Raw genomic sequence first — 24640 nt, 5'->3', positions numbered from 1 at the left:
ATCAAGTAAAATCTGACCATCAGATTCTTGCAACTGGTCAAGCTTTCTCTTCATGTTTGTAGCATAGTCATGTGTGAGCCTATGCAACTATTTATTCTCATGCTTGAGCCCTCTAATCTCCTGTTTGAAACTTATTACTTCAGCCGCCAATGATTCGACTTGGCGGGTTTGAGCAAATAGGCGTATGGCCATATTAGACACATAACCTGCACACTGAACACTGAAATCCAGAGAATCCTTAACAACCAACTCATCAGACCGTTTGGAAAGTAGTCTGTTATCTTTGGGAGTGAGAAGGTTTTTGGCCACCACCGCAACGGTCATACCATTCTTCATCACAGAGTCCCAACGGTAAGAGGACCAGTAGGGGATAAGAAGGATATGCGCCATATGTTGTCTTGAGGAGACATAGCTGCCTCTTCACTAAAGTTCAAGTCAAAACGACGGTCGGATGAGCTAGACATTTTCAGAAATGATGAATGAGAAATGAGGTCCAATAAATCTCTGAAGTACAAAAATAAGGGGAAATTTCCTACAAGCAATAACTATCTGAATGTATTTCTTGCACACAATTGGTGCCTCTATAAAAGAAAGGGCAACATCGAAGAGGCCCCACTCTCCGGATTTCGAGAAACGAATTTTCCTTAGTAAAATATGTCGACAATCTCCACACGCAACATCAGCTCATCGGGTACCACATATAACTTCGCCAAAGATCTTTGACAAAGTTTAGACACATAAATTTTGAAGGTCCAGATACCCTATTATTACCCAAAAGAGTAAAGGACCAGCACTAGTGCTTGATAACTGGAAAGTCCCTATGTGTGTCAACCTCTGTGCTCTGTGGCAAGGCAGACTGGCAAAAATGCCCAACCTTTACTCACATTCGAGAAAACACTCCTAACAAGATTGTTTACTTAAAAATAGAAGAGGCACCGCTCTCCGAATCTCCAGAGCCAGACTCCCAACAGGATTACTTGTTCAAAAATCGAAGAGGCACCGCCCTCTAAATCTCGAGAGCCAGACTCCCAACATGATTACTTTATCAAAAATCAAAAAGGCACCGCTCTCTGAATCTCAAGAGCCAGACTCCCAACAGGATTGCCTTCTCAAAAATCGAAGAGGCACAATTCTTTGAATCTCGAGAGTTAGATTCTCGACAGGATTGCTTCTTTAAAAACCGAAGAGGCACTGCTCTCCGAACTTCGAGAGCTAGATTTCCTTAGATAAAGCTTGTCTGCAATCTTCACACGCAACATCAGCTTTCCAGATACTACAGACCACTTTTTCAAAGTGCTCTGACAAAGTTAAGACACGTGAATCTTGCAGCTCCCACTACATTGCTATGGCCAAGGAGGATAAAGGAACAGCGTTACCGCTCGCTGTTGGGACAATTTCTATATATGTCGACCTTCATCCTCCACAGCCAAGCAGACCTGCAAATAAAAAAGAATGCTCAACTTTTCTTCACATCTGAGAGGGCACTCTCAACAGAGTTTCTCGAAATACTCAGCTTGTTTTCCCTCCCATAATACCTCTGCAAACAAGCCATACCAGAGCAAGAGTATCTCATATCATCAGAGTTAAAAGCAAGAGTATCCCATATCATACTTTTTCCGTGTCTTTTCCTTTGGTCTTGTTCTTACCTACAAGACAAGGAGAAATAAAGCAATCAGTCAGCACTTGGAATCAAGCTTCCAGTCAGGAACTGACTACCTAGAACTCCATGCCTGATTACTTACCTGGCATTGCTCTCGAGTACTCATCTTCAACATCTTATGCTTCCAGAAAAGATACCACATATGCCTGAGGAACAGATAGGGCAAGTGAGAATGATACAAGGAAACATGTGGAGACAAGTGCAACGAAACATGTGCTGATTCATCTATTACTTTGTCAACAATAAAAGTATCACATATTATCAAGGTCGAATGCACTTTTGATTTGATGGACTTTTTTTTACCCTCAAATTCTTGAGTCGGCCTTATACTCTAGAGAAAACCAGAAAACCCTTCAGCCCAGTTCAAGAATAAGCCTGTGGAAAGTTACTTCTTCAAAATCAAAAGTATCTCATATCATCTCTTCTCATTTTTCTTCTCTTTATCCTTTTTACTGCTTGCAAGAGAGGGAGAATGAAAACAATCAGCAGGAACTCGAAATCAAACTTCTGATTTGGAACTGATTTCTTGGAACTCTGATTGCTTACCTTGTCTGTCACCTCTTTCGGAAAATCTCCTAACTCGGCGACTTGGGGACTCCTACTACATGGTTTGTATTGCGCTTGACCAAGCCTGAAACTACAAGTAAGCTTCAAGTGAAATTGATACATTACTTTGTGACTCTCCACCGGTTAAAGATACCATCCCTGGATGGAGGAAGATTACTTCCAAAGAAGATGCCACATTTACTTATGAGACAAATAAGGCAAGTAAAGACGATACCACACTTCGGTACTTAGAAGTTTCATGATTACTCAGCGGCTTGGATCTTGCAAGTTCCCAACTGAGAAGCTTCTTTTACTCGGGAACTTAGGGGAGCACTGTTTGTACCATACTTGACCAATCCTGAAACTACCGAGCACCGGTCAACGTTATACCGTCAAGGACACATAAAGGTTTTCTTCCAACCAGGAGGCCAATCAAAACGCGACACGTGTCGACATCAGAAGCCAATCATAACGCGACACGTGTCAACATTGGAAGCCAATCACAAGATAACACGTGTCAATGTCAGAACAAAGCTAGAAACTCTCTTCTATAAAAAGAGATCATTCTCCCACAATATTTCCTAATGTCATTTGTACTAAATCATTCACTATTACTACTAAAGGAGAGCTTGAACCTATGTACTTGTGTAAACCCTTCACAATTAATGAGAACTCCTCTACTCCGTGGACGTAGCCAATCTAGGTGAACCACGTACATCTTGTGTTTGCTTCCCTATCTCTATCCATTTGCATACTTATCCACATTAGTGACTGGAGCAATATAGCGAAGGTCATAAACTTGACACTTTCTGTTGTACCAAAGTCCCCATTGATTTTGTACATCAACACATTCTACTTGACATCACAAACTCGTACGCGGCAACTAGGTTGCGGCCATGCGCCTGACAAACTGACAGATTCCAGGGAATACTCCGTTAAGTTTAATTGTGTTACCTAACGACGTTAGAATGCTCTATTAACTTTAATGGAATATTGTTCTTCTTCTCTGGTTGTCCTCCGTCATCCGCCACCGTCTAGTTCGTCGGAAACTGGGAAATTTTCATCAGTTTCTGGAAAATTTCAAATCTTCAAATCTTTTTTATTTCTTAACCATTTTTGACAAACTTTATATAGAAATGAAGCTCGGGAAGAGGAGAACAAGATTATACCTCTTAAAAGTCCCAAAGTGGACAAAAATGGATCAAAATAGACTCGATAGCCTCGGACCCAAACTCGTCGTGTCAAAACCGTGTGCTTTCACGTTGGCTCCACTTCAACTCTAGGCTAGTGGCCACTGGGAGTTGCGTAGGTGCTTGCAAAACTCCCAAAATCTTGTAACTCGAAAGGAAAAACGTCAGGGAAAACTTCACCCGAGTTGGAGCTCTGAGTTGAACTTTCAAAACTCGATTATTTTAAGATTAGTTGGTACGAATGGGCTAGTAAGGATGAGAGGATCTCGATGGTGATAATTTTAGGCTCGATCTATGAAGTTTGATGGTGATCCTTGGTGTTGCAGAGTAAATAAGAGAGCTACGGAGTGAAAAAAGAAGAAAAAGAAGAGATAGAGGTTTCTGATTGGACAAAAAGAAAAGAGAGGGTGATGTCTGATTGGGTGAGAAAATGTGGGAAAGTAATTGATTGGTGGTGAGGTAGAGTAGGGCATAGGTCAGATTTTAAAGAGAAAAGCGATAAGATTTGTACAATTTGAAATCAGACAAAATCTAACGTGCCCTATCAAAAACAGTAGTTTCCAATACTAAATAATTAACGCATATGTGTACAATTCTACCCATTATTTACGTACTTTAACTAAATGTAACTTTTTCATTACGACTCTTATTCGAGTCTGGCTCGCGCTCACGCACTCGTAACGATGAGTACTATTTAAAAATAATTTAAAGACGAATAACTACGTCCACGTCAAGTTCCAATTTTGCCCAAAAAGGGCATAAACGTCAATTTAGACGCTGGGGGAGAAAATTACATAGAAAATTAGGAACGAGTCGTCACAATCTACCCCTCTTAAGAAAATTTCATCCCCTAAATTTCAACACTACTAAAGATCAATCAAAGAACAAATGTGGATAAAGATCTTGCATATGCTCATCTATCTCCTAAGTAGTTTCCTTAACAGAGTGGTTTTTCCATAAAACTTTCACCATACGAACGGTTTTGTTCCTGAGAACTTTGTCTTTCCAGTCAAGAATCGTTACTAGAACCTCATCATAAATCAAATATGGGTTAATTTCTAACGACTGAGGAGGAATCACATGTGACAGATCAGAGATGTATCTCCATAGCATGGACATGTGGTATACATTATGCACTCTTGACAATTCTCGGGGAAGATCAAGTTGGTAAGCAACTTCACTAACTCGCTTAATAATCTGATAAGGTTCGATGTAACAAGGGCTTAACTTTCCTTTATTCCCGAAATGTACAATGCATTTCCATGGCAACAACTTTAGGAATACCCAATCTCCAACCTTATATACTCTGTCTGTCGAACGTATGTTCGTTAAACTCTTTTGTCGATCCTGTGCTGCTTTCATATTGCCCTTTATCACTTGGATATTCTACGTCATCTCATCTATAATTTTAGGACCCACCAAAACTCTTTCACCAACCTTGGACCAACATAGTGGTGTACGACATGGTTTCCCATAAAGCGCCTCAAATGGTGACATACCAATGCTAGTGTGAAAGCTGTTGTTGTACGCGAATTCTATCAAAAGTAAGCGCTTGTGCCATGCGTCTCCAATTTGCAGGACTGAAGATCTCAGCATGTCTTCCAACGTCTGAATAGTTATATCTGATTACCTATCGGTCTGAGGATGATAGGCGGTGCTGTAAAGTAATTTCGAACCTAGAGCTTCTAGAAAAGCTACCTAAAATTTTGAAGTAAATTTGGGATCTCGGTCATAAATCATACTAACTAGAACATCATGATACTTGACAATTTCAAAAATGAAAAGTTTGGCCAACCGACTCAACAGGTAGTTCTCACGAACAAGCAAGAAATGCACTGACTTGGTAAGCCGATCTACAATCACCCAGATACCGTCATAGCCATTTCGCGTATGAGGCAACTTGTACACGAAATCCATTGTGATATCTTCCCATTTCCACTAGGGTATGGGAAATGGCTGTAGCAACCCAAATGGTTTCTTTCTGATTTGACCTGCTAATAGACCGGACAACGACTCACGTTCTCTGCAATTTCTCTTTTCATTTCTGGCCAATAGTAGAAAGGTTGGGTAGTATGATGCATTTTAGTACTCCCGGGATACATCGCATAAGTTGAGATATGCACTTCATTAATTATTTCTTTCTTCAATTCTTCCACCTTAGGTACATACATTCGATCGTTTTGCATAAGCATACCATCAGGCCTTCGAATCCTGAAATCTCCCCTATTGCTGTTCAACATTGCCTGTTTTAACTCTTGGGATTTTAAGTCGTTCATCTGAGCCTCGAGAACACAATCCAACAAAAGTGGTCTGACTTGAAAGTTGGCAAATAGAGCTCCCAGGTGATCCACTCCCAAAGTGGCTCTAGTAGATCTTAGGTCGATGATAAGGGGAACACGACATGCATAAAGATCATTGAGTCGACCGTGAGATTTCCTGCTGAGAGCATCTGCTACAGTATTTGCACGACCATGGTAATATTCAATGGTGCATTCATAATCGCTGATTAATTCCATCAATTTATGTTGTTGGAGATTAAGTTCTTTCTGAGTAAAGGTATACTTGAGGCTTTTATGGTTAGTGAAGATTCGACATGTTTCCCCATAATGATAGTGCCGCAAGATTTTCAAAGCGAAAACAATAGCTGCCAATTTGAGATCATGAGTAGGGTAATTCATCTCAAAGGGCTTTAATTGTCGTGAAGCCTACGCGATCACCTTTCCATGCTACATCAATACACAGCTTAGACCATTCAAAGAGGCGTCACTATAGATCTCAAAAATTCCACTGTCATTGGGAAGTGCCAAAACAGGCACATGAGTGAGACAATACTTCAACTGTTGAAAACTCCACTCACAATCATCACTTCATTCAAACTTAATTCCCTTCCTGGTCAACCTTGTTAGAGACAGGGTTATGGCTGAAAAGTCTTTCACAAAACGTTGATAGTAGCCAGCAAGACCAAGAAAATTCTGAACTTCAGTGACCATCTGAGGTTGTTCCCAATTTTCCACTGCTGCTACTTTCTGAGGATCCACGAGAACACCCTGAGCTGATATCATGTGTCCCAAGAATGACACCTGATCCAGCCAGAACTGGCATTTATTGAATTTAGCGTACAATTGATTTTCACTTAGCTTCTTCAAAACTAGACGTAAATGTCTAGCATGGTCAGCCTCGCTCTTAGAATACACCAGAATGTCATTGATGAAGATAATTATGAACCTATTAAGATACAGGCGGAATACTTGATTCATCAGGCCTATAAAAGCTGGAGCATTAGTTAACCCGAATGGCACCACGAGAAACTCATAATGACTATATCGAGTTCGTAATGTTGTTTTCAGAACATCATCACTTCTGATCTTTAACTGATAATAATCGGACCTTAGATCAATTTTCAAGAAAACACAAGCACCACGAAGATGATCAAAAAGGTCATCGATACGAGGCAACATATAGGTTTCTAATTGTCACCTGATTTAGTTGTCTGTAATCGATATATAGCCTCAACGTTCTGTCCTTCTTCCTCACAAACAAGACTGGAGCTCTTCAAGAGGAAGTGCTCGACTGAATAAACCCTTTATTAACAAGTTCTTGCAACTGGGTTTTTAATTCCCTCAACTCTGCCAGAGCCATACGATAAGGAGTTAGAGAAAGAAGATCATTACCTGGAATTAGGTCAATGGTGAACTCCACTTCATGATCTGGTGGTAGGCCAGGTAAATCGTCGAGAAAAACATCAGGAAAGTGTCTGACTACCCGGACGTCTTCCACACAAGCAGGAGTCTCCTCAGTCATCACTACATGAGCTAAGTAACCTTGACAACCTTTTCTCAACATTCGCTTCGCCCTTATGGCATAGATAACTCCGTGTTTCAAACCACTACGTTCGCCAACAAAAGTTACGATATCCAAAGGACCAAGATGGCACGATTGTAACAATTTTCTAGTGACAATTCAACATGGCACGATTGTAATCTAATCATTCCATGCCCAATATAACATTGAAATCAACGATGTCCAAAGGACCAAGATTAGCTGGCATTAAGACATCATCTATATTCCCAAATAACATAACGAATTTCACCCCTAAGCATTGAGAACTCCAATTCATAACCAAGGGGAGTAGAGTGAGGTTGAGTCTTTTGAGCAAACATATGGGAAATAATCGAATGAGTAGCACCCGAGTCAATTAATATTCTAGCAAAATGGCCAAGAACATTCAACGTACTTATAATCAAATCGGGGTTACTATGAGGATCCTGCAAGGTGATGCTGTTAATGCGACCCTGCACTTGTTGTCTGCCTCCACGTCCCCTGTTAGTCTGATTTTGATTGCCGCGTCCTTGATTTGTTTGATTAAGCTGCCTGGCCGAGTTGCCGTTGCTAGAAGCTACATCAAGATTCTGGTACTGCCCTCCAACATACCACAGTGATCCGCCGCCCTAATACATCGTATAACCCCCTGGTATTGTAGATAGCCACACTGGTAATATGGGACATCAGGCGTGTACTGATTCGTTTCTCTTGGATACTGGGATATGTCACCTTGTTAATGAAAATCACCACCATAACCTGTTTGCTGGTAGGTACCAAGTCCTGGAATATGCTGGAGAAGAACTGCAAGTGGTAGTGTAGGAGGCTGAGTTTTATGACTTTAAAGGCATTAACTAGCTTTGTGCCCTAGCTGGCCGCATGTATATCATCCATTACTTCCCCTCTTACATTCACCATAATGACGACTATTGCACTTGTGGCAGAACTGAGCACCAGAATTATTAGAGTTCCTCTGACTCTAAAAACGTGAACTGCCAGTGGACCTGCCGCCTATTCGAGGGGTATTGGAACTTGAGACACCACTAGACGATCTTGAACTGTTACTGCTTCTCTTGAAATTCTGAGTTTTTCGATGACCAAAGGATGATTGTCCCCTGTTATTATTCTTCTAAGCATTACTATTATCCTTTTCATCATCGTCATTATCAGGAGCATTCTCGGAATCTTCAACACAAAGTAAAAACTCAAAGAATTCTTGGTAGGTAGAGAGTATGGAGTAAAAGTCATTAAATAACGCAGTCGCTTGTGAGTCCCCTTCTTAAAATAACGGAACATCTTTACGGGATTCCCAGTGATCTCAAGACAATAATAGGATAAGTCAGTGAACTTCTGGTGGTACTCTATGACTGACATTTTACCTTGTTTCAACTTTGTGAATTCGTTTTTCTTTTGATCCTTGTATCCTGGAGGTGTAAATCTAGCCTCAAATAGGCGCCTGAAAACATCCCAATTCATGGCATCTTGAGCAGACAAAGGGCGTAACTCCTGAGCCCACAATGATTCCGCTCCCAGACGGAACAACCAAGTCGTTGTCTCGACCCATCTCTCTGCTTGAAGATTTCTCTGTCGCTGCATAACATGAAAAGTCTTTTCAACATGGTCGATCCAAACCTCGAATTTCTCGGGCCCCTCATTGCCAAAGAAATTATTTATCTGAAGATAGGATATGGTCTATAAGGTTGTCCTTTGGGGAGGATGAAGTGTGGACTGAATAGCGTTGGCGATAGCCTTACCGAGTTGCCCAAAATCAGGAAAATTAGTTTCAGAAGGGACATGTGGCACTCTACGAGGTGGCATGATTTTGACAATAGAGATAAAAAATTATTCAGACCTATAACACATTTGAGGAATGTAGGACCACCAAACCTATACTCTGATACCAAACTGACACACCTCGATCGAAGTCGAGGCATGTGGTCGTCACCTGAAGTTGACGTAACCAAAAAGGAAAGTGAAGCATAAAAATATGGATAAATTTAAACCAAAACTAACATTTATTTAATCTAAAGTAGCGAGTGTGCAGTAGTGGGAAGAACCCATAAAACTTAAGTGTTCAGAGTATAGATGACATAAAAGTGTGCAATCGAAACTAGTTAAAGTACTTAATACATAACCGGGAAAAGCCCCTACACTTATTTATGGATATGTCAGAACTGCAGGATAGTCCTCGTACGCCACAGAGTAATTAGCTAACTAGGACCTGAAAGGGCGAAAAATAGAAAGGTGAGTGGGAAAAAACAAAGGTTTATAAACATATTTATTTTCGGAACATGCTAACCCTTTGCCGTAAAACCTGTATAATTTCCAGAAAATCATACTATGTATAAGTATGAAATCAAATGCAAATCAACAATAAATCCAGAAATACGCCAATCATAATATCTCAACAGTAGCATAAGTTAAATCAAGTGCTCATCAATCTATGCTAACACATGAGTTCATGCAGAGGGAATCTAACATGAACATGATTGGGTGTAATCATAACATACGCTCTAGTACTGCAATCATGTGTAGACTGGCGTTAGGCGCATCACATACGAGTCGAAGTTGCCTATTGCAATCTGTACGATAGGACTAGCACCTACAATGGATCCAAGGTGAGCGTGCGGTACGATGTGAACATACACGTGAAGCCTGGCCTTGGTCGAGGTGAGTACTACACCGGTGCAAGCATGCATGATGAACAAGTATAAAGTTTATGAACATGCCATGACAATATATAAATCTCACCAACAATAATGGCATTTTAAAATAAAATAAATCATGGCATGACAAGCGCAAAAAAAAATCAATCTAAAAACACATGTGGAAACTATAAACTTTATATATAATATATAAAAACAAAAGCCCACTCATTGATACGTGGTTGGATCGTGGCCTCCTAGCCTTGTTTGTCCTCGAGGTAATTCTCACCTATATGCGAAATAACTAAAATAATTAATTAAATAAGACATATACTAAAAGGCTAGGAATATCCCCCATAGTTTGCTCAAACAGATGGTTTAAATATACGGAAACATTTTACTCGACGTCACGAAACTGTATGCATCAACCACACGCCGACCAGAGGTTGGATGTGCCGTCATGCGTTGTCACGCGCCGATAGGTCGTGGATACACGCGCATGCCATGCGCCTGACAAACTGACAGATTCCAGGAAATATTCTGATAGAATATTCCGTTAAGTTTAACGGCATTACCTAACGGAGAATATTCGGTTAACTTTAAAGGAATATTCTTCTTCTCCTCTGGTTATCCTCAGCCGTCCGCCGCCGTTTGGTTCACCGGAAACTAGGAATTTTTCACCGGTTTCTGGAAAAATTTCAAATCTTCATATCTTCTTCATTTCTCAACCATTTTTGACAAACTTTATATAGAAATGAAGCTGGGGAAAAGGAGAACAAGATTATACCTCTTAAAAGTCCAAAAGGTGGATGGAAATGGATCAAAATAGACTCGATAGCCCTAAACCCAAACTTGTCGTCTTAAAACTGTGTGTTTTCACGTCGGCTCCATTTTAACCCTAGGCTAGTGGCCACGGGGTGTTGTGTAGGTTCTTCCAAAACTCCCAAAATCTTGTAACTCGAACAGAAAAACATTAGGGAAAACTCCACTCGAGTCGAAGATCCGAGTTGGACCCTCAAACCTCGATTAATTTAGGATTAGTTGGTATGAATGGGTTCGTGAGGATGAGAGGATCTTGATGGTGATAATTTTAGGCTCGATTTATGAAGTTTGATGGTGATCCTTGGTGTTGCAAAGGAAAGAAAAGAGCTACGGGGTGAGAGAAGAAGAATAAGAAGAAGAAGAAGAGAGAGAAAGAGAGAGAGATTTCTGATTTGACAGAAAAAACAGAGAGGGTGTTGTCTGATTGGGTGAGAAAATGTAGGAAAGTAATTGATTGGTGGTAAGGTAGAGTAGGGCACATGTCAGATTTTTAAGAAAAAAAAGATAAGATTTGTACAAATTTGAAATCAGACGAAATCTAACGTGCCCTATAAAAAACAGTAGTTTCCAATACTAAATAATTAATGCACACATGTACAATTATACCCGTTGTTTACGTACTTTAACTAAACGTAACTTTTTCGTTACGACTCCGATTCGGGTCTGGCTCGTGCTCATGCACTCGTAACGAATAGTATTATTTAATTACGATAACGAGAAAAATAATTTAAAGACGAATAACTATGTCCACGTCAGGTTCCACTTTTGCCCAAAAAATGGCATAAACATCAATTTACACACTGGGGGGAGAAAATTACAAAACAAATTATGGACGGGTCATCACAGTTCATCATTTGTTTACATCCCTTATAACCAAGAAAATATTAATTTAAAACTGTTATAACTACAATTAACTTCTGCTTCTTATCACTTAGAGCAGTTCCACCAGAGAACTGATAGGCCAACACCCAGCCAAAAAACCAGCCAGGCACCCAGGCTGTAACATCCCACATCGCCTAGGGGAGTGATCCTTAAATGTATATTCCCATCCCTACCTAGCACAATGCCTTTTGGGAGCTCATTGGCTTCGGGTTCCGTCGGAACTTCGAAGTTAAGCGAGAAAGTGGCCAGAGCACTTCCATGATGGGTGACCCACTGGGAAGTTGCTTGTGAGTTCCCAGAAACAAAACCGTGAAGGTGTGGTCCGGGCCCAAAACGGACAATATCGTCCTACAGTAGTGGAGCGGGCTTGGGAAGTGGTCCGCCCCAGGCCAGGATGTGACAAATGGTATCAGAGCCAATCCCTGGCCAGAAGTGTGCCGACGAGTAGGGGTGGGTTCGGTTCAAATCGGTTCAGTTTTTTGCCAAAACCGAAACCAAACTGAAATTTCGGTTTGATTCGGTTTGGTTCATTTTTTTTCCGGTTCGATTTTTTCCGGTTCGGTTTCGGTTTTTTGTTTTTTTTCTTTCAAAAAATGAAAAACATTTAAATTTTAAATTTTAACATCTCCAACACAATCATAACATAAGCATTCTAACTAGAATCAAAGACAATGAAAATAAACATTTAAAGTTGAACTAAAATCATCAATCAAGTCTTCCAAAGTCCAAACTAACAACCCCACAACACAAAAATCATACAAATGACTTAGAAAAGTTAAATTGTATAATGTTGTTCAAAGATCAGGCATGTTTGCTTGTAACTGCATGTTGACAACTTGATTAGTAAAAGTAATACGTGGGTGGATTTATTTAGTGTGTGTTGGATTCTTTTCCATCACAAATTACGCAAATAATCTACCCGAAATAAATGTTTATGGATTCTGTCACATGTTATATGAGAGTAGATTTGGAAAAGAAAGCTGGGGCAGAAGTAGACAATGCTATGGAGATGGATGTAGGTAACTTCAGGAGGAGGTTTGGTTCCGGAACCTTATATGGGGGAGAAATAATAGGTTAACGTTTATAGTTTTTATAGGCCTTTTTTTAATATTTTGAGCTTAAAGTTTGGCAACACATTGGGTTTAGCACATTTTAACTTACAAATTGGGTTTAGAAAATAATACCCAAAACAAATAATTAAATAAAAATTAATTTAATTAATTCGGTTCGGTTTCTAGATCACTAAAACCGAAACTGAACCAAAAGAATTCGGTTCGGTTCAGTTTTTTCAATTCGGTTCAGTTTTTTCGGTTTCAGTTCGGTTCGGTTTTTGGTTTTTTTCAATTTTCGGTTTTTTGAACCAACCCCTACCGACGAGGACGTCAGGTCCCTAAGGGGGATGGATTGTAATATCCTACATCGCCCAGGGGAGTGATCCTTAAATGTATATTCCCATCCCTACCTATCACGAGGCCTTTTGGGAGCTCACTGGTTTCGGGTTTTGTAGGAACTCCGAAGTTAAGCGAGAATGAGGCTAGAGCACTCCCAGGATGGGTGACCCACCGGGAAGTTACTCGTGAGTTCTCAGAAACAAAATCGTGAGGGCGTGGTCAGGGACCAAAGCGGACGTGACCCACCGAGAAGTTACTCGTGAGTTCTCAGAAACAAAATCGTGATGGCGTGGTCAGGGCCCAAAGCGGACAATATCGTGCTACGGTGGTGGAGCGAGCTCAAGAAGTGGTTCGCCCCGGGCCAGGATGTGACACAGGCTATCCACTCCAGCCTAGCATTTTGACCGGCACCCAGCCCAAGCCAAGCAAGAGACCGACCTAAAATCGATAGACCCATATGTCGGGCCATCTGACGTTGGCCGAGCCATCAACCTCCTGCACAATCAACGTGTCGCAGAGAGATCTTGGTGCATAGCTCGTCGAGGCTGAGGTTGATTTTGGGTTCTTGGTGCAGAGCATCTCAAGGCTGAGGTTGATTCTGGCCGTGCACGTTAGCTTCTCGTACCCTCTTCCCTTCTCGCCTAGCTAACGAACGCCTCGCATCCTATTCTCACCGCCCCTTCGCCACCATTAACCGAGACATCGACGACCCAATCGAAGCTGTATTCTGGCAGAAGCGGTTGCTCCTGTCTAGAATCCACAAAGAGCTCAAGAACATGGACCCGGTTCGGGGGTCAGAAGAAGGTAGTTCATTCAAGTTCGAGCTTCCTCAAATTGCCGTCTAAGTGTTTGTGTTTTTGTTTGACTAAAACTGTTGAATTCTCAGATGCTACCATTTGACTGAAACTTTTTTTTTTAATAAAATTATTATTTTTATTATTTTATAATAAAAAATAATAATATTTTAATAAAATTGACTAGGCTATTTGGTTTTAAGGGTGGAGATGCTTTGGCCTATTACTGTTTATTGGGGTCTATTACTGTTTACTTGAGTGGATAAATAGACTGGGTGCTAGAGCAAAGTCTTTAGGGGTGGAATAACTCTTATATAAATAAAGTCATCTTCGATTCACATGACTGAAAAGTTTATTATTTATTTATGAGGTATTCTGAAGGAAATTTTGTGAAAAACATGTTCATTTAAGCAACATCTATAGCATGCAATTAACAATTAAAAGGCGGAATCATGCTTGTATGCACTTAAAAACAAAACATTAACCATGAAATTCAAAGCCTAGTAGATTGGTGAACCAAGACTCAACTCAAAACAAAGTGAGTTGAGAAATTTATACCTTTGTTGATTCCTCTTTGCATAAGCAAAGGATAATCACCCAAGAGATAGGGCCTCCATTCCTTGCTTCTTAGATCCATGGATTTGGATGGAAGAATAGGTTTCTCCAAGTTCCCAAAATTGAGAACCCCTAAGTCTCTTCACCAAGGTTAGATTGGAGAAGAAATGAGTGACCTTTGAGTAGTAGGATTGCTAGCTAAACCCTCCAAGGAGGCCGGCCACTTTAGAGAGAAAGGAGAGCTTATGTTCTCATCCTTTCCCCAAAAGAAAATCCTAAATGAATTTTGGCTATAAAGTCATATTTATACCTTTATTCATTGGAGTGGCAAACTTGTAATTAAAGCAAGTTCACTACCCTTCCTCTAAATGGCCGGCCTTAGGGTATTATTGGGCCTTTATGAATCATTATTCATTAAGTTGTCATACAACTTAAGTCAATGGGCTTGACGTTCGAAGCCCATTGGGCCTTAAGGTCCAAAACTATCCCGAGGTCTTTAACGAACTTATTTGTTTGATTAATTAACATATTAATTAATCCTTGCCATAAATAATTAAACCATTTAATTATTCGTACTCATCTCCATTGTTTCTTCAATCACCACCTTACACGGTGTACGATCCATTAGGTTCCTTTTAGCGAGGCAGTGGACGATTAAAACCATTTCAAATCGATTGTGAATTGAAACTTACTTTCAATTCTCCCTTTAGTGATTATACACGTTTAGGGCTGCCACAAACCATGAGTGACACCTAGCAGCATATCATGGTTACCCAAGCTAATCAGAAGAGGTGGAGAACCTATTCAGTTTAGGATTACAAATGCAATACGGTCTTTCTCTAATACAATACTCTTGACCACATTGTTTGGTTTGATAGTTTATTCATGTCTACTATCCAATGTGATTCGTGTGCTTATATGATTACCTTGAATGTGATTTGGAACGACTTTCCTAAATCTCATTCATACTCTGGCCAGAGATTCTAAATCATATCATAGAGTATTCTCCCTCAAAGAGTTTGAAGGTTAGAGATCTCTTGTTGCGCATTCACTCGCCTCCAAGACTAAGTGGCTTAACCCTGACGATGCCGTGGACACCCGCGGATGGGGTGACTTTGACATAATCAAAGATCAAGCACCTAACCACAAGACAACTATGATGCCTCAGGTCAAATGACTACTTTGCATTATCCCAACCATGTGTTCTCATGTGACATGAATATGAGAACTCTTCGTTGATCGTATTCGGTGAACTCATTCTCTATTGAGCACCTACGTACTTGTCTTGATGTCACACACACTAATGACTCGAGACTAGTCACTCTCCCTGAGAGAAGACACAGCACGTACTGATCTTAACGGACTGTCAATGCCCAATTGGCAATCCTATGATCAGGAACGTTTAGGATGTGTCTACGAAAGAATGGTTTCATGAATCTAACTTCTTTAGATCGCATTCTCCCAATCACATATTTCTTGGATTTATCGTTTAAGCGTATAACATTTATATGAGACGACTTAAACAATAATCTTTGTCCTTGATATTAAACTAGATTAGTTTAACATGTGAAATGTCCATAAAGTATCATCATATGATTGGTTTTATGGCACATTTCCAACATATTCATCAATTTCCCCCCCTCGGAACTTGTGACCATTGGCCAATTTCCCCCCTAAACTCTCATAATTAGTCAATTTGCACCCTAGTGTTAATTTTTTTTAATTTTCCATCTATTCTTTTTTTTTTCTTTCAATCTTTCTAATAACTTCCAACAACGTACTAAAATTAACATAAACTCACCTGCATAATATAGGGTAAAATGTACAAAAACATAATACAATTAGTATGTGATATGGGTTGATTATAAGAAAAAGTTATGAATCGGGTTTAAAGCATGTAGAAGAAGAAATAATAATCCTAAACTCATGGATCAAACCTATTTCAATAAAATGGGTTATTCTTAATAAGGAGTCAAAAATTATGAATTGACTAGCCATTTTTGCACTAAAGCTCGATTCTCCGCAATTTACTTGAACTTAGCTTTCACTTTTATAAAGAAAATTGTATTCACATACAAAAATGTACACATCAATCCTTTTTGTTATCAATTTTGTATAGTAAAAAATCAAATAAAATTACTCCATATTGATTTATTATGACTAATAATACTATCTATGATAAATTGTAAAATTCTAAATTTTAATCTATTTGTAATAGGATAAAGACATAGGAAAATGATTAATATACAACTTATTTAGTTTCTTACACACACTTGTTTAATTATGATCAAATTAAAAAATTAACAGTAGGGTGTAAATTGACTAGTTATGAGAGTTGAGAGGGAGAATTGGCCAAATTAAAGTTGAGGGAGGAAATTGACTAATTATAAGAGTTAAGAGGGGAAATTGGCCAATAATCACAAGTTCAGAAAGAAAATTGATGAATATCTCTTTATTTATAACTAACACATTATGTGTTTCACTCATATTCGTCATATAAGAATAAAAAAAAAATTAAAAACAACACCAGAGGTTCGGAGGACAAAAATGCCACGTTGCTTGTAGCTAAAACAGCTAGATGCTTCCAGAATGCGGGAACGAAATGGTAAAATAGTCATATTTTCCTTCCTTCTCTCTTGCACAGGAAAAAAATAAGAAAAGAAAAAACTATTTTTATCTCCAAGGCCGTCAACGTCAACCCCCCACCCTTTGTTTGGTGGGGCTCGATGCCAGCTCCCTCTTTTCAGTTTTTTCTTGTTTTCTTTCCCTTCCTTTATGCTATGAATTTTTGTGTCTCAGTTTATTTTCTAGGCCAAATTACATTTATAGTTGTTATAGTTTATCCTTCAGGGCAAAATAGAAGAGCCCTGCATTTTCAGTTATTCTGATGATGAAAAGGGTTACCGATCAAAGTAAAAAACGTTAACAAAAATGAGAGATAAACAGTTACTCAGATGGCATTTGTGTGGCAGTAGAAAAGCCTTCATTTGACCGTAATTTTAGAGACGTTTGCGCATGTAAAAATGCATCATCTTCGTATGTGCGGATGCTTGTACGATATTGGTGAATGAAAACACATCAGTACATCACAGCATGCAGCAACTCCAATGTTTTCTTACATCATAATGCTTCACGCAGAAACAGACTTCGACCAAAGAATAATTTATATGGAACAGGTTTGTCGTCACATGATGTTCTAATTCAATAATACAATTAGGCCTGATAATTCCTGACACGACCCGATAACCTGACACGACACGCACGAAATTAACAGGTGTTCGGGTCGACACGATAACGAATCAGGTCGTTATCGGGTAACCTGATAAGCACCTGTTAAGATAACGGGTTGGTTCGGGTATACACGTGGGTAACACGATACACGATAAGCAGAATATTAATTTAATAATTTTATAACCCTAAACAAATACTATAATAATTATATATATATATATATATATATATATATATATATATTAATTTAACAATTTTATACCCTTAAAAACTATAATAATTATACCCCCAAAATATTAACTATAATAATTATATATATATATATATATTAAATTTTAAATTAAATTTTATACCCCTAAAAACTATAACAATTAATAAGCATCTGCCATCCGTCCTTTGAAAGAAAAAGGGAGGGAAAAAGTTTTCAAAAAAAACAAAAGGGAGGGAAAAAAGAAATTGATAAGAAAAGAAAACAAAAAAGAGAGGGAAAGATGGGTGTACCAGTACCACTGTACCGTGTAGTATAGGTGAGGTGAGGTGTCCGCCCTTTGAAGAAAAAGGGAGGGAAAAAGTTTTCAAAATAAAAAAAGGGAGGGAAAAAAGAAAATGATAAGAAAATGAAACAAAAAAGAGAGGGAAATATGAGATACGCATCTTACGAAACTAATTTCAACGATCCAACCGTCAAACATGTTTGTATATGTTTAGAGATCGTATACGCTAAAAATTGCAAAAAAACAAACATTCAGAGATCAAGTAACGGGACAAAACTTTTCGACGGTTATAAACGAAAAATCACGATTTAACGGTTATTTTAACTCCGATTTTGATAATGTTTTACAGCTACACTCCTTGACCCTATATGAATACAATGAATGAACTCGATCTTCAATTTAAAATATTTACAATAGTGGATACCACAAAATCTTATGTCATACTTAATGAAAATATACATAAACTCTTAAGTATTAGTGAATCTATTATTTTTATGGGATACGCATTCTACGAAACTAGTTTCAACGATCCAACCATCAAACATGTTTGTATATACTTCGAGATCACATACGCCAAAAATTGAAAAAAAAAACAAACATTATGAGATCAAGTAACGGAACAAAACTTTTCAACGGTTATAAACGAAAAATCACGATTTAACGGTTATTTTAACTCCGATTTTGATGATTTTCTATAGCTACACTCCTTAACCCTATATGAATACAATGAATGAACTCGATCTTCAATTTAAAATATTTACAATAGTGGATACCACAAAATCTTATGTTATACTTAATGAAAGTATACATAAACTCTTAAGTATTAGTGAATATATTGTTTTTATGGGATACGCATTTTATGAAACTAGTTTCAACGATCCAACCGTCAAACATGTTTGTATATACTTCGAGATCACATACGCCAAAAATCGAAAAAAACAAACATTAAGAGATCAAGTAACGAGACAAAACTTTTCGATGATTATAAAACGAAAAATCACGATTTAACGGTTATTTTAACTCCGATTTTGATGATTTTTTACAGCTACACTCCTTAACCCTATATGAATACAATGAATGAACTCGATCTTCAATTTAAAATATTTACAATAGTGGATACCACAAAATCTTATGTATACTTAATGAAAGTATGAATAAATTCTTAAGTATTAGTGAATCTATTGTTTTTATGGGATACGCATTCTACGAAACTAGTTTCAACGATCCAACCGTCAAACATGTTTGTATATACTTCGAGATCACATACACCAAAAATTGAAAAAAATCAAACACTAAGAGATCAAGTAACGGGACAAAACTTTTCGACGGTTATAAAACGAAAAATCACGATTTAACAGTTATTTTAACTTCGATTTTGATGCTTTTTTACAGCTACACTCCTTGACCCTATATGAATACAATGAATGAACTCGATCTTCAATTTAAAATATTTACAATAGTGGATACCACAAAATCTTATGTTATACTTAATGAAAGTATGAATAAACTCTTAAGTATTAGTGAATCTATTGTTTTTATGGGATACGCATTCTACGAAACTAGTTTCAACGATCCAACCGTCAAACATATTTGTGTATACTTCGAGATCACATACGCCAAAAATTGAAAAAAATCAAACATTAAGAGATCAAGTAACAGGACAAAACTTTTCGACGGTTATAAAACCAAAAATCACGATTTAACTATTATTTTAACTCCGATTTTGATGATTTTTTACATCTACACTCCTTGACCCTATATGAATACGATGAATGAACTCGATCTTCAATTTAAAATATTTACAATAGTGGATACCACAAAATCTTATGTTATACTTAATGAAAGTATGAATAAACTCTTAAGTATTAGTGAATCTATTATTTTTATGAGATACGCATTCTACGACTAGTTTCAACGATCCAACCGTCAAACATGTTTGTATATACTTCGAGATCACATACGCCAAAAATTGAAAAAACAAACATTAAGAGATCAAGTAACGAGGCAAAACTTTTCGACGATTATAAAACGAAAAATCACGATTTAACGGTTATTTTAAATTCGATTTTGATGATTTTTTACAGCTACACTCATTGACCCTATATGAATACAATGAATGAACTCAATCTTCAATTTAAAATATTTACAATAGTGGATACCACAAAATCTTAAGTTATATTTAATGAAAGTATGAATAAACTCTTAAGTGTTAGTGAATCTATATATTAAATTAAATTTAAAAACTTGACTAGTAGGGTATGAATGTTTTTTTATTAAACTCTTATTTTCGAGTGTAGATGTAGTACTTAAACGATAACAGGTGTGACACGACCTTATTTTCGAGTGTGGTATGTGCAAATTTAAGAAAAAAAATATATTTTTCATAACGGGTCGGGTCACTTTACCAGTTGGGTAAAGTGACCCGACCTGTTAAGGATCCGTTAAGATAACAGGTGTGACACGACACGACCCATTAAGATAACATGTGTTACACGAAAACGATACGAACATGACAGACACGACCCGTTTGCCAGGCCTAAATACAATGCTATATATTAGAAAATTTAAAAATTTCATTATCTTATTTAAAATGTAACACTACATAATAATAAACTGTTTCATGTAAATAAGATTTTGGTTCCTAACGACCCACTTAAATTTTGAACACACCAATGGCCCTTGACTAGGCAGTAGGTACGTACGTACATTCCTAAATTCGATGGAATCTGAATAGACTACTCGAATATGGATGGTGCTATCTATGTACTCTTTTTTATTTTCTCACATTTTTCTCAATTTACAGTCATCAATTCGAATGTATTAAAAATAATCAAAATATATAAATTAACAGAAGATGTATAGAAGATAATATATATATATATATGTGTGTGTGTGTGTGAATAGCATCTTTTGAGAAATGCCCAACTTGAAATGTCAATCATGAATATTTTTAGGGACATTTTGTTGGCATTAGGAAATTACAGGTTCAGGGTCCACCATTGTTTTGATCTGATCTTGGTGGAAGCTTGCGACAGTGAGGAACAAAAATGAAGGACTGCCAACAAACAGATTACACAAAAAATGCCCAAATCTAAAGTGAGGATTTTGGTTTTAGTTACTCAAGGTTAAGGCACAAAGTTACCTCTTCTAAGGATCATCTTCTGTAAGTAAGGTTTCATGCATTTTTTTTCCGTCTCCTTCGTCCTGGAGGCTGGAGGTAGGCTTACATAAGATAAGACACTAAAGTGGCGCATTATGTGACAATAAAAATTTAAGTTATGCACTCAATGTCACATAATTGAGTTGAGATACTGTCACTTTGACATCTCGGTAATTTATTTTCTCTAGTTTTCTTGGTTTGCTACGGGAGGCTTCCTGGATTATGATCATTGCTTACAATTTAGTTTTGGGTAGGATAATTCATGAAGGAATGCGATATTCCCTTCCACATCTTTCTGTTTGATTAACTAAGATGTGGATGATTAGACATAGGTGGACCCTTCATCATCGATGCTTAGAACACGCAGCAGACTCCAGAGCACAGAGATCCTTCTAGCTGCAACCCCAATATAAAACATAAAATAAAAAGTTTTTATTTTTTATTTTTTTTATTTTTAATTATACAAATACAAAAATTGGTACAGCATATGATTCATAAGTAAATTACTATATAATCTACAAGATTGGGTAACATACAGATACAGTAGCTTGGAATCATGAAAACAGTTTGGCTGCCCAACAAGGTTTAACCCAACCAACTCCGAAATTTCTTGTGTAAGATTGGATAACATGAAGAAACTACTAAAATCGTTACGTTTTAAGATAATAAAAGGGGTCTGCAGAAATCTTGACAAGACTTGAGCATCACTAAACAAAAAATCGCTTCAATTACAAGTAGCCATAAAACTTAGCTCTCCTTCCAAAAACCCCCCTAAAAGCAAAATATGAACGCTCTAACTATATCGACATCCCTATCATACTATCAACATTTTGGAGAAGGCCCTTCTGCTTACTCGAATGCCCACTGGTTCTCCCTGCGAACCTCTTCTTCCTCCTCAGGGGTGAAATCATTCTTGATATTGAAAGTCTTGCGGATCTCTTCAGGTGTCTTTCCCTTGATCATGTCAGCCACAGTCTGGCAGGTCAGATCCAGCAGGCTCTTGATGTTTAGATAGTTCGCAGCCTGAAAAATTGGCAATACAGATAAATTAGCCAAAATATCCATGACAAAACAGAAATGGCGATGCAGATACAATGATTCAAGATCAACAAAAGGCAACCAAATCTTCTGCTGCACTAGTCTATAACCCTATGCTCTTAGTAGCTCAATTGTGTATGCAATGTGCCAATGTGTAACAAAAATTGAATGATTTTGCCAATAAACAATTATAAAACCGTATAAAAGTTGTAGTAGTAACAAACCCTGAAATAAAAGGTATGCAAATACATTAAGATAATATATATATTCAACAGTATAAATAGGCAAAGCAATGAAACTTTAAAAAGTGACTGACTGCCTAAAATATTAGGTATTGTTTTACTTTTGTTCGCAAAATCAATCGAACCCAGAATAGTACATTCTAGGAACTAACCGATTTGAGTTAAGCTTCGCATCCAAAGAAGCACCACACATACCAAAATCCACATCATGATCATAGAACACATTAAGAGACTTTCAAACTAGTAAGCAATTGAAATTGAACAAAAAGGAAGTAACAGAGTGCACCAAAAGACTTAAATTTCACATACAGCAAATAAAAATATATCCCGCTTTCTCCTAATTTCGCATAAATAAACCCAAGAAGCAAATTCTACACTTAAATTTCAACAAGGTATTCCAGAAGAGACGATAAAAAACCCCAATTATTTGTTCTAAAAAGAATCCATCTTTCCTCTAATTTCTCATAAAATAATCCAATCTGCGTACCCTAACCCTAAAATTTCAGCAAAACACTCAAGAAATCCAAATCAAACCTCACAGAAACAAGAGCATCCAGATTTTACAAAGAAATCGAACAAACAATAACAGAGTTGGGATCACGATACTTACTAAAATCAGATCAAAGAGGACATTCTGATCAGCTTTTATCTCGTTGACGAAGTCCTCGTCAAACTTCTTGAGAGTCTCATCGCCGCTCTTGCCGAGGTCGGTGCTGTCGCCGTCTTTGCGACCCTCGACATGCTTCCGGCAGTACTCGATGATCTTGGCGAGGATGTGGCTGGTCACGTTGGGGAGAGGGATCGCATTGTCGGCGCAGTCCTCCACCAAGTGCTTGATGGTCTGTGACTCCATAGCAACCGCCTCATCGACCTCGAACGCCTCGCCGTCCGAGCTCTTCAGGGTGATCATCTTCTTCTCAGCGGCCATCCCGGTCTAGGGTATTCGAGAGAGAGAAAGGGATTTAGGGTTTCAAAATTGATTTGTGAATTGTGAAACGAAGGGATGGGAACTGAGGAGGTTTTTCCTTCTACACTTTGAGAATTCGAGAAATTTTTATTTTTCAGTTGTGACGGGAATACTCACGTATTTCTATATAAACGGTGGAAAATTTTAATTTTTAAGTTATCAACTTTTTAATATATATATTCTATTATTTATATGAAAACACGTGATGTATTATCTCGTGTGACGGTTATATTGAAAAATTTCACTACATTTTCCTTATCTGTGTTGAAAAAGGAGAGTATTTTATTATTATTTTATTAACCTCTTGTAATTAGCAGTGAAGGAAGGATACAATAAATAGTTTCGAAAGATTTGAGAATTATGTTTTTATCTAGGCTTGTTAATTAGCACTTCATGAATTGTACCCACTCAATAATGTGTGTTAAACAACTTGTATAAAATGACGATTTAAACTCTAAATTTTTTTAATGAAACCATTATTTTCTTATCACACCCCAAATTATTTTTAAAAATCTAACCACCAATTTATATATATGTATATAATATATGATTTTATATACACATGCACTCACAGTGTCTAGATATTATGTTTTTTTTAATCAAATGTTAAATATTTTGTTAGGTACTCTGAAATATTAAAATCTTGTTTGAGATAGTGTAGTAGTGTTTTTTTTATGTATATAATTTTATTTATTTATTAGTAGTGTTTTATAATTTATTCAAGCATGTTTCCTGTTTATTTCTTTTGATGGGTGGGGGTGCAGAACCGAGAAGCTGGAAGGACATTCGTATTACGGTATAGCACAATGATTTCGTATTTAAGAAAAGCCAGCAAAGTAGCTACTTCTAAGTTCAAAAACAAATTCACCCCTAAATTGACAAAAACCTTGAAGGATTTAAAAAAGCCTAGGCGCAATTAGGCAGCGAAAGACCTACTTAAATAAAGAACATAATTAAAACAGATACAGATCAAACTGAATATATTAAGCATAACAAACATTTTGTTCATTGTATGGAATGAATTTATCATGAAAGTGGATCTTACGACCAATGCAACCTCTAATGGGGGAGATATTTTCCAGTGTGACGGGAACACGATGTGGTACATCACGTGTCATTATACAAATGGTGGGATATGTGTGTTAAAAAATATTATTTCCCAACACTTGTATAAAAACATGTAGTGTACCATCCGTGTTCTGGT

General features: G+C 37.6%; 1 protein-coding gene across 1 annotated transcript; it reads right to left on the bottom strand.

Moving 5' to 3' along the window:
• Positions 1 to 21828: 21828 nt before the first annotated feature.
• LOC114827639 (SKP1-like protein 1A) lies at positions 21829 to 23543 on the bottom strand. The gene is made up of 2 exons (XM_029109749.2): positions 23080 to 23543; positions 21829 to 22212 (listed from the first exon to the last, which is right to left on the bottom strand). Exons 1-2 carry the CDS (start codon positions 23395 to 23397, stop codon positions 22039 to 22041), a joined length of 492 nt encoding a protein of 163 aa, XP_028965582.1. The 5' UTR covers positions 23398 to 23543; the 3' UTR covers positions 21829 to 22038.
• Between the last annotated feature and the right edge of the window lie 1097 nt (positions 23544 to 24640).

The sequence above is a fragment of the Malus domestica genome, chromosome 10, assembly GCF_042453785.1.
Source record: "Malus domestica chromosome 10, GDT2T_hap1".
Taxonomy (NCBI): domain Eukaryota; kingdom Viridiplantae; phylum Streptophyta; class Magnoliopsida; order Rosales; family Rosaceae; genus Malus; species Malus domestica.
Note: the sequence above shows the minus strand (reverse complement) of the source record. Positions and strands in the feature narration are given on the sequence as shown.